Source organism: Asparagus officinalis, chromosome 9 (assembly GCF_001876935.1).
Source record: "Asparagus officinalis chromosome 9, Aspof.V1, whole genome shotgun sequence".
NCBI classification, from domain to species: domain Eukaryota; kingdom Viridiplantae; phylum Streptophyta; class Magnoliopsida; order Asparagales; family Asparagaceae; genus Asparagus; species Asparagus officinalis.
Window position 1 is genome coordinate 12,531,303 of NC_033802.1, and position 12,569 is coordinate 12,543,871.

Here is a 12,569-nt window from a genome sequence, read left to right on the forward strand (position 1 = left end):
GTGTATTTTGCAAATTTTTCCAATCCCTTTTCCTTATCTTCGTCTGCTAACATTTGGGAATCAATTCTCTTTCTTTATTTTCTCCCCATGCAGAGAGCATCTTATTCCCTGCTTTTCCTTTTGGAGAATCCCCGCACGTAGCGTTCCGTTACGCGCTTTGCACAACCTCTATCCTTATCACAAATGTGCATTTCTAGCAAAAATGACCGACTCTAGCCGTAGCCACTTCCCCCCTCTACCGCATAAATAAAACACGAAGGCATCTTTCAAGCTTAGCAACCAAGAGAAGCAAACACTTTACAGCAAACTGAATCTTCATGCAATCATCAATGTGCACCCCCACTTTGGCCCTCTTATAATGCTGGACCCTGAGCTAAAATTGCCATAGCCACAACAACGAAGAAGATGTATCGGGTACTTACGCTCGCGGTATTGTTAGCCTTCTCTCTGTTGATTGTTTGTGCAAAGGCCGACGAAAACTCCTCCTTATGCGCGAGCAAATGTGGCACTTGTCCGGTGACTTGCTCACAGTCACCACCTCCTCCTTCACAAATTTATATTACGCCCCCATCGAAGAACAATCCTCCGCCTTCGCCCAAAGGTTCCTCTTCGAAGCCAAATCCATCGACAGGAAAGCCGAAGGGTGGCGTAGCTTATCCTTACTACTATTTTTACACCGCAGGTGCAGCGCGGTTGTTTGTTAGTGTGAGGTGGGTGGTGTTGGTCTCGATGGTGTGTTTTGTGAATTTGGTGTGAAGGGTGTTACTGATTATGGATGGATGTTCTGTTTTAGCGTTTGGATTGCATGTTTTGAATGGTTTTTGTGTGTTGTTTGGTGCTGTTCTGGTTCTTGGTAGTTCGCTAAGTTTCTTGCGGAGGCGCGTGTTTCGTCTTGCTTGAGAGGCGGTACGCCCATGTTGAAGAGAGAAGAGAACAAGTTATTAATTGATAATTATTAGTTAACTAGGAACTGCAGAAACAGGAAGGCGTAGGAGCTCATTGCAGCTGCAGTTGCTTACAACTAAGATATTTTAAACCAGCGCCATTTCTTTGCTCCGCTGCAACTGATAAATGCAGTTGCGAGCAGTCACATAATGACCTGCGGTAGCAACCAACGACTAACGTAGATTTCCATCATAAATCACATATACAACTTTTTCAATTTAAAATGTGGTTTAAGATGCAATTACAACTACAGTCGATCAATACAAGTGAAAAGCAGGGGAGAGTGATACCTCAAAACAAACATCTCGCAATAAAACTGCAGCTATATGTTGCAAAATTTAAACCTCAACAAAGCAACTAGAACTACACACGCACGCACAATGGTGCAAATGACATTCTCATTGCAATTACAGTTGCTGCGAATCCAAAAACCTCTTACCAAGTCATTAATGACATTTCAACTTCAGAATACAGGTCGAAATAAACTACCTTCATTTCTCCATGTAGGTGCTCTCCCCCACACACCCCCACCCCCTCACAAAAAAAAAAAAGAAAAAAGAAAAAAAAGAAAACGAAACAAAAAATTATCCCACGTACTCAAACTTCTAATAGATTAACCTTCCAGCAGCTCATACACACCCAAAACATGTTTCAATAGATTACAACATTGTCCCACATTATACATGGATTTTCAAAAGGAACACATCCGTGCATATTTCATGTCGAATGAATTCTTGGAAGAGCAAGAAGACAACTGATACAACCATCATATTTCCTTTGAAATTGTCCAGATCGTGACCTCGAAGGAAATATCATTCTCTCGCTGGTCCATATTGGCACTGGACTTGTTCCCCTTCTAGAAGCTTCTCTAAGGAATCTGAAGGAAGCCCAACCATCTCAAGTGTCTTCTCCCAGAGCTCTTGAGAAGTTTCTAGATTATGCGCTTCTTCAGAAGCATTCATTGGTCGACAATCAAACGTTATATAAGGGCACACAGGCCATTCATCTTGCTTCAGCACTGCACAATAATCTGGAACCTGAGGGTCTGCAGCAGCAAAGAGAGTGCTTCTTGATCCTGTAACGGGAAAAAAAAAAAAGAAAAGAAAAGAAAAGAAAAAAAAAGAAAGAAACAGAATCAGTGTATTTATTTTGAAATAGGTTTATTTAGATAGCAGTCCTTCATTTCTTTAATATTCCATATTAGTACTTCACATCTTTGAAATTTGCTCATAATCCCTTCAAATCCAAAATTTGCAATTTGGTTCCTCAATGGCCAAAATACCCCTAAGTTTGTTTTCCCCCCAAAACCCCTCAGCGTTCAAGAGAACATTAGATGAGAGGTATTTTGGTCATTGAGGGACCAAATGACAAAACCCTTACGATTTGAGGGAAGTATGAGCAATTCTAAAGATTTGAGGTACTAGCATGGAATATTGAAAATTTGAGGGACCCAGCACTACAGACATAAAGAAATGCAACAGGGTGAACTGAAAATTCAGAAAAGGGATCGAACCTTCTATGGGGTCAAAGATGAAATAAGGAATCAAACGGTAACCAGCTATAAGAAATTTTGGCAGATCTCTGGCCTGCAGGATGGTAAGTGACTTGTCAATACCAAGAAAATGAATCCACTAATAGGCCAACTACACCTAAATTTCGTTAGTAATTGAGTACATATGTAAAGTGGGTGCTCTAATCGCCCTATATTTCAATGGAAATAAACAAAGCTTTCAAAGTAGTCGAACACAATGTCCAACTGTAAGTAACTGTTTGCTGACTACTGACATTCTCATATTCTATCATGCATTAGTTAATTCAAGATATGTTGAAAAAAAAACCCCATTACAGCATAAGTAGAAAATAAATAATGATACTAGACATAGGAAAAGACGGAAAAAACACCATATTAATTGCTCCAGAAAGATATGATATAATTTTCCAAGAAACTTACAACGTTAGTTAGGACAATTCCAGGAGTAACACAAATAACATTGACACCAGCTTCAGCTGGTATCCTCTTTTGAAGGATGCTGCTAAATTTCACCTGCAATTCAAGTATCAATCTCAGCTCAAATAAGGAAAACTTCATGAAGCAGCAAATGACTGAGAGCATAAAGCAAAAAAATGATCCGAATCTAATTGAACTTTGCAAGACAAGTTGAGCTCCATAATTTATAATAAAGGAATTTAGCATACCTGTGCCAGCTTGCTACCAGCATATCCCACTAAGCTTGAATATTTTCTTTTCCCCGCGGTCACATTCATATCATTAGGGTCCACAAAGCCAACAAAATGCATCTAAGAAAACAAATTATCAATTTCAAAATCATCAAATGATTTTTTTTTATGCTGAAGGCTAGAACATAATTAGTACACTTGTGAAACAAAATTCACGAACTATGACATAGTTCTTCATGTGAAGAAGTTAACTGTTGATTGATGTGCAAATTTAATAGTGTTGTCAATCTTCCTCGCTGCCACCGTGAAAGCTTGTTATCCAAACAGGCAAGATTTATTATTTTGGTTGAAGTCTTGAAAAGGTTATTATAGATGATTCGCTCAGCTAGATGTTTCTGTTTTTGTGCTAAAAGAACCCAAAAAGAAAAAAAGAAAAAAAAAACTTGTACCATAATCAAGGTTTTAATTGTCAGATATCACGGAAATATAAGACGGCCAAAATCCATATCGGATTGTGGATGTCGGGGAAATGTCGGAGATATGTAGTAAATATCACAGTGACATATTGGATGATGTGCATATATAATATGATGTCCTAAAATATAATCTAAACACACATAATGAAATCTAAGCATACAAAAATATACATAATATATGTTTAAGATCACTAACCAATTGTCAAAACTTATATAGGGGGGAAAAAGCCTACTAGAGTTTACTTAAACCTTCATATGGCTTGAATTTTTTACTAAAAACATTAAAGAAGTTTTAAAAATCTATATAAAATGACATATCGACTAATATATCAACCATGTCTGTGATATATACCCCAAATTAGTAGTGAAGGATATCAAGACCATATCATCTTGCGGCAGGCCCTGTAAAAGGTTATATCGGCCGGATATATCAGCTATATGGGGATATTTAAAACAATGACCATAACAATCAACAGTCAATTATCAGCGTAGCAGGGACAAAATAAAGATCTATTCACATCACCTTACTTTGGCATAGTAATTTTACAGGTAACCTTACTGAACTAATTTATCTGAATTCTTTGCTTGTCCAGTCAGATATGCCCAGGTCTCGGGGCATTTTATAGATCAATATAATAAAATAACAGATCATAGATGTAGTTCCTCATCAATGCAAGAAATTAACACATGTTTAATATCATTTAATGCCATCATCAGGAAGTCATGCTCCACAAAGTAACACTATAACAATGACAATGACCAAACTTGATTCCACTAATTTTGATAACTGATAACATGTGTTACCTTTTAACGGGAACAATCAGCAAAGCATATTCATAAAGGCTGAATCTCTTGCTATTAAATAGTTGGCAAGCTTAATAGTAAGGCTTGTGCTAACACAAATGCAAATAAAATAAAATAAAAATACTAGAACATAAGAATGAAACTTATATCATTCACTTACAACGGAATTCACATTAACAATTCTACTAGGAGATCCACGCAAAAGAGATGGCAAAAGCAACATCGATAATAATGCTGGGGCTAGATGGTTCACTTGCATATGCTCTTCAAATCCATCCTTCGAAATACGCTGAGGTTCTGCAGTGAAAAATGGTGGAGTTACCTAAGTACAAAGGCAAGTCCTAAGACCATTCTAAGCAATAGCATTCCTTAATTTATCAACTAAAGCAATTCAATATCAAAAATACTACAATATGATGACTCTTAAAATTATTAGATACTATACTGGCAGAAGGAATTAATCTGCCTATGATACCAAAATGATGAGATAATTATTCTGGTATAAACACCGGAGCTCCATCGTCGTCCCAAAAAGATGCATAATATGTGCAACGAGCAATTGCCAAAGCATGTGCATGTAGAGAGGAGCGATAAAAATTATTACCTCATTCTTCATGTTAACTAAACGTCTGCATTGAGCTGAACCACTGTAATAAAACACTGTTATTTGGTGGTCTGCAACAGTTGAATTGAAGACTAGTATATTCAATTAGACAAACTTGAGTTGCATTCAGATTTCTAGTTAATTGTCATCTTTCACTAGAAAACTATGTAAATAAAAGGGTGAGAGTAATTTCAGGATAACGGTTAGTTGGAAATTTAGAATGCAAGTGAATAAAACAGCAGATTAGAATGTAAACCTACCATAATTCAATAATAATCATAGAGTGAACAAGCTATCAGAGATTCACGTATGAGGCATAATTTTGATGCTAGTCAGGTATGACCTATCCTTAATTGATATTACCTATTGGGTGGCAAGGAGAATATCCTAGTAGACAAAGCATATATGAAGGGTAAGAGAAGTAGATATATGTAGAAAAGATAAGGTTATAAACCAAATAGGCCTAAGAACTCAATCAAGAAAATGTTGTTGGACTGGCAGTCAACATGGTAAATAACTTTGGTAACTGTAATTGGTAAGAACTGAACTAGAATACATATAGTAGGTTTTCTTCGTACTTCATTTATTTTCATTCTTTTATCACTAACCAGCAAAGATGCCGTAATCAATGTGAACATCATTGTAAATCTGTTGGATTTTCTAAATTTTTTTAAAATATTGGCACCTGTTGTTGGTTGTGCGAAAATAGAAATCATGGCATTAGGATTCGAGCTGGTACAACTCCTGCTGCCTGGTTTCTAGTATATAAGGAATTTCAGTTTATCATTTCGGTTAAAATACCAGATTAGCCTAAAAAGTGACTCTTTATCACGTTTGTCTAAAAAGTAACATCGGCGACACTTTAACCTAACAAGTGACAAATCGGTGACATATAGGCATTCCGATCGCCAGAGGCAATTTTTAAGAGAAAATTTTAAGGATTTTTTCATATATGCTCCCTCAAACTTCCATAATTTCAGATTTACCACCTCAAGTTTTAAATTTATAAAAAACTCCTCTCACTCTCCTCTTTCCCACCATCTCCATTCTTTTCTCCTTCTGATCCTTCACCTCCCTTCATCTTTACCACTCTCTTCCTCCTTTCCATTCTCTTTATTAAGGAGATTGGGATTTTGTTGATTGGAGAGTAAAAAGAGAATGAACAGAGCAAGGAGGAAGAGGGAGCAGGAAAGAGGAAGAGAAGAAGGAAGTTGAATTTATTATTATTATTATAGGGGATTGGGAGTGGGCAGAGGGGGGAGGGAGAGAGAGAGAGAGAGAGGAAGAGGGAGTGGGAGAGAGGAAGAGGAGAAGGAAGAGAGAGTGGGAGAGAAGAAGAGGAGAAGGAAGAGAGAGTGGGAGAGAGGAGAGAGGTTGTGGATTGAAAGGAGCTGAAAAAGAATGGAGGATATAGTAGAAAGGAGAAGGTAAGACCATAAAAGTGAGGATATGGAAAGGAGGTAGAAGGACAGAGAGGAAGGAGGAAAAGTTACGGATATGGAGAAGAAAAGAATGGAGGAGATGGAGGAAAGAGGAGGGAGGACATAACGGGAAGGGAGGAGTTCTTTTTTTTTTTACAAATTTTATAATTTAGGGAGGGAGAGAGGGTTAATTAAAAAAATAAGACATTTAGGGGTCTATATATAAAATTACTTTAATATTTCACTTAAAATTTCTCTCCGATGATCAGAAAAGCTATGTATCACTGATTTATAACTTTTTAGGTCAAAGTGTTGTGGGTGTCACTTTTGAGGCTAAAGTGATAAAAAGGTGTTATTTTTTAGGCTAACTTGGTATTTTAGCCCGATCATTTTCCTATTTTTAGTAACGTATCACCCGTTTAAACTAAATTTTTAACTCAAATTGCCTCTCACAATAAGTACACTGAAACAATAGAGTTGAAAGGGTCTTAATAATGTTACTTTTGGTTTTTAAGAGTAACTGTACCAGCATTCGAGTAAGTGTATGAAGCTGCATTGCATATAGTTGAAAATTTTCAAATATATCCAAGCAAAAAGAAATAACAAGATTTTGAATCCAATAAATGATTGCAAGGAAAAAAACACAAAATGCTTTTCATAGAGCTAATATCAGGGTCATTCGTGCCCATCATTTTTTTCCTTTCATTTTTATCAGCTTTTAAAGATAATCCTAAATCCACTCCCCAACCTCCCCCCCCCCCCCCCCCCCACCAAAAAAAAAAAAAACACCCCAAAGAAAAAAAAAACCCAATATTTAGTAGTTATCTTAAAATTTATGAAACTTGTTTATACTTTTCCTTCTTTCAAAGGTACTTTTGGACATCCATTTACAATGACCTTGTCGGCATCTAAGGAAATTCTTTTAACACCTTTTATTATATTTATCAAATATATCTACCTTGCTAGCTGATAAAGATAAAATGTATATCTAAAGTTGAACTGATGATAAAGAGTCTCATTGACAATATTGAAGATTACACACTAATAATACTTAATATAAAATTATACGTATCTTAATAACTCAGTTTAAATGTTAAATTATCACATGCTTAAACGTTGCCAAAACGTATTTACTATAGTTGCAATTATATGATCTCAATTTCATGACTTTGTGAATTCTCAAACTTGCAATTCCATGCAACCAAATGGAAACCTTAGTTAGCATGTAGAATTAGAGGAAGGTATAATTTTTAGGAGTTATTTATACTCTACTATGTACATCAGTAGTTACGTCAGTTAACTTCTACAATTTACTGAGAATACTAAATGGTAAAATGAGATTAGGGTAATGGATAGTTATAAAACTTTGTTTAATCCTCACATTAAACTTCCAGATTAAACTTTAAAGATATGATTAGTAGACACAGACCTGAATGCCGTTCTATAGCATGGATATTGGATATAGGATGATGATGAGGTGGTTGTACAAAATCTAGACGCTAGGATAAGCCTATAAATGTATATCTTGTTTGGATAATGTATTTGAATCTAATAAATATACGCATTAGTTGATACTCACATAAAAAAGAACATAATTTTTAGTAAAAATAAACTATAAAATAATTAGTTTTTGCCAAAATAATTAGTTTTTGCCATACTCCCATTTATACTTTTAGGAAAATAGCATTTTTAAAAAAAATTGAAGTGTTGAACACGGATAGACATGGGTAGCATCTCCAGATATGTCAGACAATCTAGCCTTGACCGGGAAAGGCCACCAACAACTGAGTAGAAGTAAACATTCTCTATCTGCTTTTGGCAGAAATAAATAAAGATTATCCCTAAACTATGTCAAAGTAAATCAAACAACTCAGTCAAATTCCCTTCCAGCAATTGCTGATATGTGCAATAACAATATAAGTATGAAATAATCTCTCTCATATGCCTGTGTTGATTACACCCGAAAGAAAAATATTTGATTAGGTCATTCAGTAACACCCAGGTCCAGTAATCCTGAAACAGTTCAACTTCGAATAGATGAGTTGGTCGTTTATGAGCATAATATTCTACGCAACTGGAATTGCCTTAGGGAGGACAGAGGAGGGAGAGGGAAAACGACAAAAACCACGTAAAGGTGAGCCAAAAAAAACCAAGATGTGGGATGAAAGTGCATTCTTTCACTTGAATAACAAGAGAAAGAAAGAAGACACATACAATATGCACACTCATTTAAAGTCAAAGTATCATGCAAACAAAACTAACACTTCTAAATAGGACCTAGAAGATTCTGCAACTTGCATAGGAATAATAAGACTACCATATACACACACCTCCTATAGAAAAAATCCCAGCATTATTGATGAGAATATTCAATGGTGCTAGTCGAGCATTCCAAGCTTCGGCAAATTGTACAACTGAATCCATGGAGAGCAGATCAAGTTCCATCACCTTCAAAAGAGCGACATAATTTAATTAATCAGTCAACATGTAGGCAGAATCTAAGATGACCGCGTGTGGAGGTACAGATCAATAAGCAAAACCAGTCAGATGCTACTATATGTCAGAAATCAGTAACTAAGCAATAATGATTTCCTATGATGATATATCGAGAGTAATTAAAAACATAAGATAACTATTTTACAGTTTTGTTGAATCGCGTATATAATGAAAACTAGTATCTTAATGTGAGTCATTCATAGGAGTTTGTAGACATATAGTGTAGTATGAGACACAAGAAGCAGCAATTTCAAAGATTTACCAAGCCTCAGATGCATGAAAAATAGCGAGTATGTAACTTCTAGCCTTTCATAAAATCATCATATAGCATTCTACTGAAGTTGCATATTGATAACAAGTCAGTATTTCCAACTAAAGTAATTATTTTCTCCTTCAATCAATTTGCAATTGAATTATGATTGAATACCAAACCATTCAAAGTACCAGAACACTTAAAAATGCCCCCAACAGGCAACTCAAATTCCAACTTTGAATTTCTTACCTCGATATTAAGCGGCATCCCCAACCCACCCTTCTCCTCCTGCCACTTCTGAATCAACTCCTGCGCCAACTTAATCTTCCTCACCGCCATCACTACGTGCGCTCCTGCCTGTGCAAGCTGCCTGCTCCCAAACCCAGAAGAACAAAAAACCATCAATTACCAACCACTTTCGGCTATTTAGCACTTACATACCTCAAAGTTCAACCTACTTTTCATTTACATATCCTCATTTGTATTCTATGGCACTTTTATACCTTAAATTTTCTATGTTGAATTCGTTAAATGGCATCAAACTTTTCCGTAAAAACAGAATACTCTTTGTTAGATAAACAAAGCCATCTCCGTCTTTTCCAAAAATAATTCATAGCTATAAACGTCCTAAATCTGTGATTCGACAATCACATGAAGATCTTTCAAAAATATTCTGAAGGTTACCTAAGCGACGGTGCTAACATACTATCTCAAAAAAAAAAAAAAAACTTTTAGGATATATAATTGACAAAATACAATTGAGTGTGTATAAAGGTTGTTTGGTATGTTGCAACTGTAAAGTTAACAAACGTTGAATGCAGCATTTGTTGCAAGAAATTAACCTCAAATTCGTCGTTTGGATATCTGGATTTATTACAGGAAATGCTTGTGCAAATCCAAATCCATTGATTGGTTAGTTAAAAATATAGTTGGATTCGCATATTTTGTTGCAAAAAAAATTTTTTTTTTACAAACAACTGTTCTTTATCCAAAATTGTAAAATAGTATACATTTTCTTATTTGCTTCAACTAACTTGATGACGTGACTTTACTTTTTAATATTTTAACTAATAAAAGGACTTGTAGTGCAGTAAAATTGGCCGCATCAAATGGTGTAGCTTTTTTCTTCGAAATGAAATCCAATTACCATCTTCAACTAACTTGTTGCTAACCAAAGGCGGGAAATAGAAATTTGGCTGCAACATTTGTTATTGCGGTTCTGCTTCCTCTCAGCCAAACAGCCCCAGAGCATGTGAAACTTTGAGGTATCTAAGTGCTAATTAACTAACATTGTCATCGAGGAATTTCATCAAACACTTATAAGACGCCAAAGACAAACCTCGCAATCTCGAGCGTCTTCAAGCTTCCCCACAAAACTGCTAATTCCTATACCTCCATCAGCTTCTGCAATTGGTATTACGCTGCTTCTCAGACTCCCAACTATAACTTGAATACATCTTGCCTGAAAGACATTAGGCATATGTATAATTTAAGGAAGGGGTCCAAGACATCCCGTTTGAAAGGGGTCGATGAGTTTCTGTCCATCGAGAATCAATCTGCTGGACAAGAAGAGGAACAGACAGCTGAGCCTGCTCCAGGAGAAGAGCAACGAGTGGTTGATCCTCCTGTGACAAGAGCAGCGGGGAAAAGAAAACTTTCTGCTGATGAAGTTTTTTTTTTACAAACAACTGTTCTTTATCCAAAATTGTAAAATAGTATACATTTTCTTATTTGCTTCAACTAACTTGATGACGTGACTTTACTTTTTAATATTTTAACTAATAAAAGGACTTGTAGTGCAGTAAAATTGGCCGCATCAAATGGTGTAGCTTTTTTCTTCGAAATGAAATCCAATTACCATCTTCAACTAACTTGTTGCTAACCAAAGGCGGGAAATAGAAATTTGGCTGCAACATTTGTTATTGCGGTTCTGCTTCCTCTCAGCCAAACAGCCCCAGAGCATGTGAAACTTTGAGGTATCTAAGTGCTAATTAACTAACATTGTCATCGAGGAATTTCATCAAACACTTATAAGACGCCAAAGACAAACCTCGCAATCTCGAGTCCAATCCCACTAGTAGACCCAGTAACAATACAAGTAAGCCCATCGAGCGGCGGAAGAGGCAATGGGTTCTCGAGATGGCTCGCCATTATTCGCTGGAACAAGAACTCTTCCACTACTTTGTACCACCCTCGGCCCCATTCAATCCAACCCAACCCCTGTTTCTTACTGGGATTGATGATGGCAGATGTTGATGACGATGAGGCTGCTGTTTCATCGGAACCCATTTGTTGAGTTTTGGGCTTTTGAGCTCGGTCAGAGATCTGTGTTGTTGAGAAGGAGAGAATCCTGGAGAGTGTTTTGTCTCTTTTAGGAAGGGGAGAAGGGAAATGATGATAGTGGAGTTGCTGTGCTTTGTCACGTGGCGATTAGTTTATGTTCATATGGGTCCCTCTCTGGATGGGCCCGTACGCTCGTTTTAATTTTTATTAAGGGGCCGTTTGGTTCGCTATTATAAGGGGTGGAAAACTCAGAAAATCCCTCCACGTTAGAGTTTTAGCCCTTCACGTCAGTTTTTTTATTTCAGTCCATTTCTTTGTGCCGCTTTGGTTCGCTCGGATGGAAGAGGGAAAACTCTGCTGAAATCGCCGCCAACTAAGATTTTCTTCCCTCTCCGATTTCCTTCCCCAACCAAGTAAAATTGATGAAAACTCTGCCACGTCAGATTTTTTTTCCTTCTCTGCTTTGTTTACAAAAGTTTTTCTTTTTTTTCTATTCCTACAACGGGACTCATGAATAAACCAGCTACTGGAACAGATCTTCCGGAACCTTCCGCGGCTCAGGATGATGAGGAGCATGTTGATTATGACGACTCCCCAACTAGTGATGCAGCTGACGGAGATAGAGGCAATGAGGATGCTGATGTTAGTAACATGTCAGGTGGTGGTGAAGGTGACGAAGAGTATGATTCCATAGATGACGTTACCACTTTTGATGTCAAAACTTGTGTTTCTTTACATGGAATTGCATTTCTCTATATCAAAGAAACGAACCAAACAACCCCTAAAGTCAATTCACAAAAACACGCTTGAGATTTGGAGTTTTTCATTTCACTATCTTAAACTATAGAAATTCTAAACTATAGAAATTCCACTGAACACCCGTAAGTTTGGTGTGTGCCATAAAAACAACTTGGCCCATGTGGATGGGCGTGTGCTGGGTCGATTCAGGGCCGTGGACCAGTCCGCTGGGTTAGGTATGACCTGGGTCTGGGCGGGTTAGAGTGAATCGTGCCTATTTCTCTAATATTGGGCTTGAGGGGGAACTCAACCCAGTCCACGACACATCTAAGTTCAAGCTAGGCCTGACCGACCCATGCTTTGTGAGTCAT

At 36.9% G+C, this 12,569-nt stretch overlaps 1 protein-coding gene across 1 annotated transcript; it reads right to left on the minus strand.

Moving 5' to 3' along the window:
* On the minus strand, positions 1,327 to 11,574 carry LOC109823803 (retinol dehydrogenase 12-like). The gene is made up of 8 exons (XM_020390184.1): positions 11,228 to 11,574; positions 9,427 to 9,547; positions 8,759 to 8,876; positions 4,564 to 4,700; positions 3,142 to 3,243; positions 2,897 to 2,989; positions 2,459 to 2,531; positions 1,327 to 2,020 (listed from the first exon to the last, which is right to left on the minus strand). The coding sequence occupies exons 1-8, from the start codon at positions 11,464 to 11,466 to the stop codon at positions 1,758 to 1,760; spliced, it is 1,146 nt and encodes a 381-aa protein (XP_020245773.1). The 5' UTR covers positions 11,467 to 11,574; the 3' UTR covers positions 1,327 to 1,757.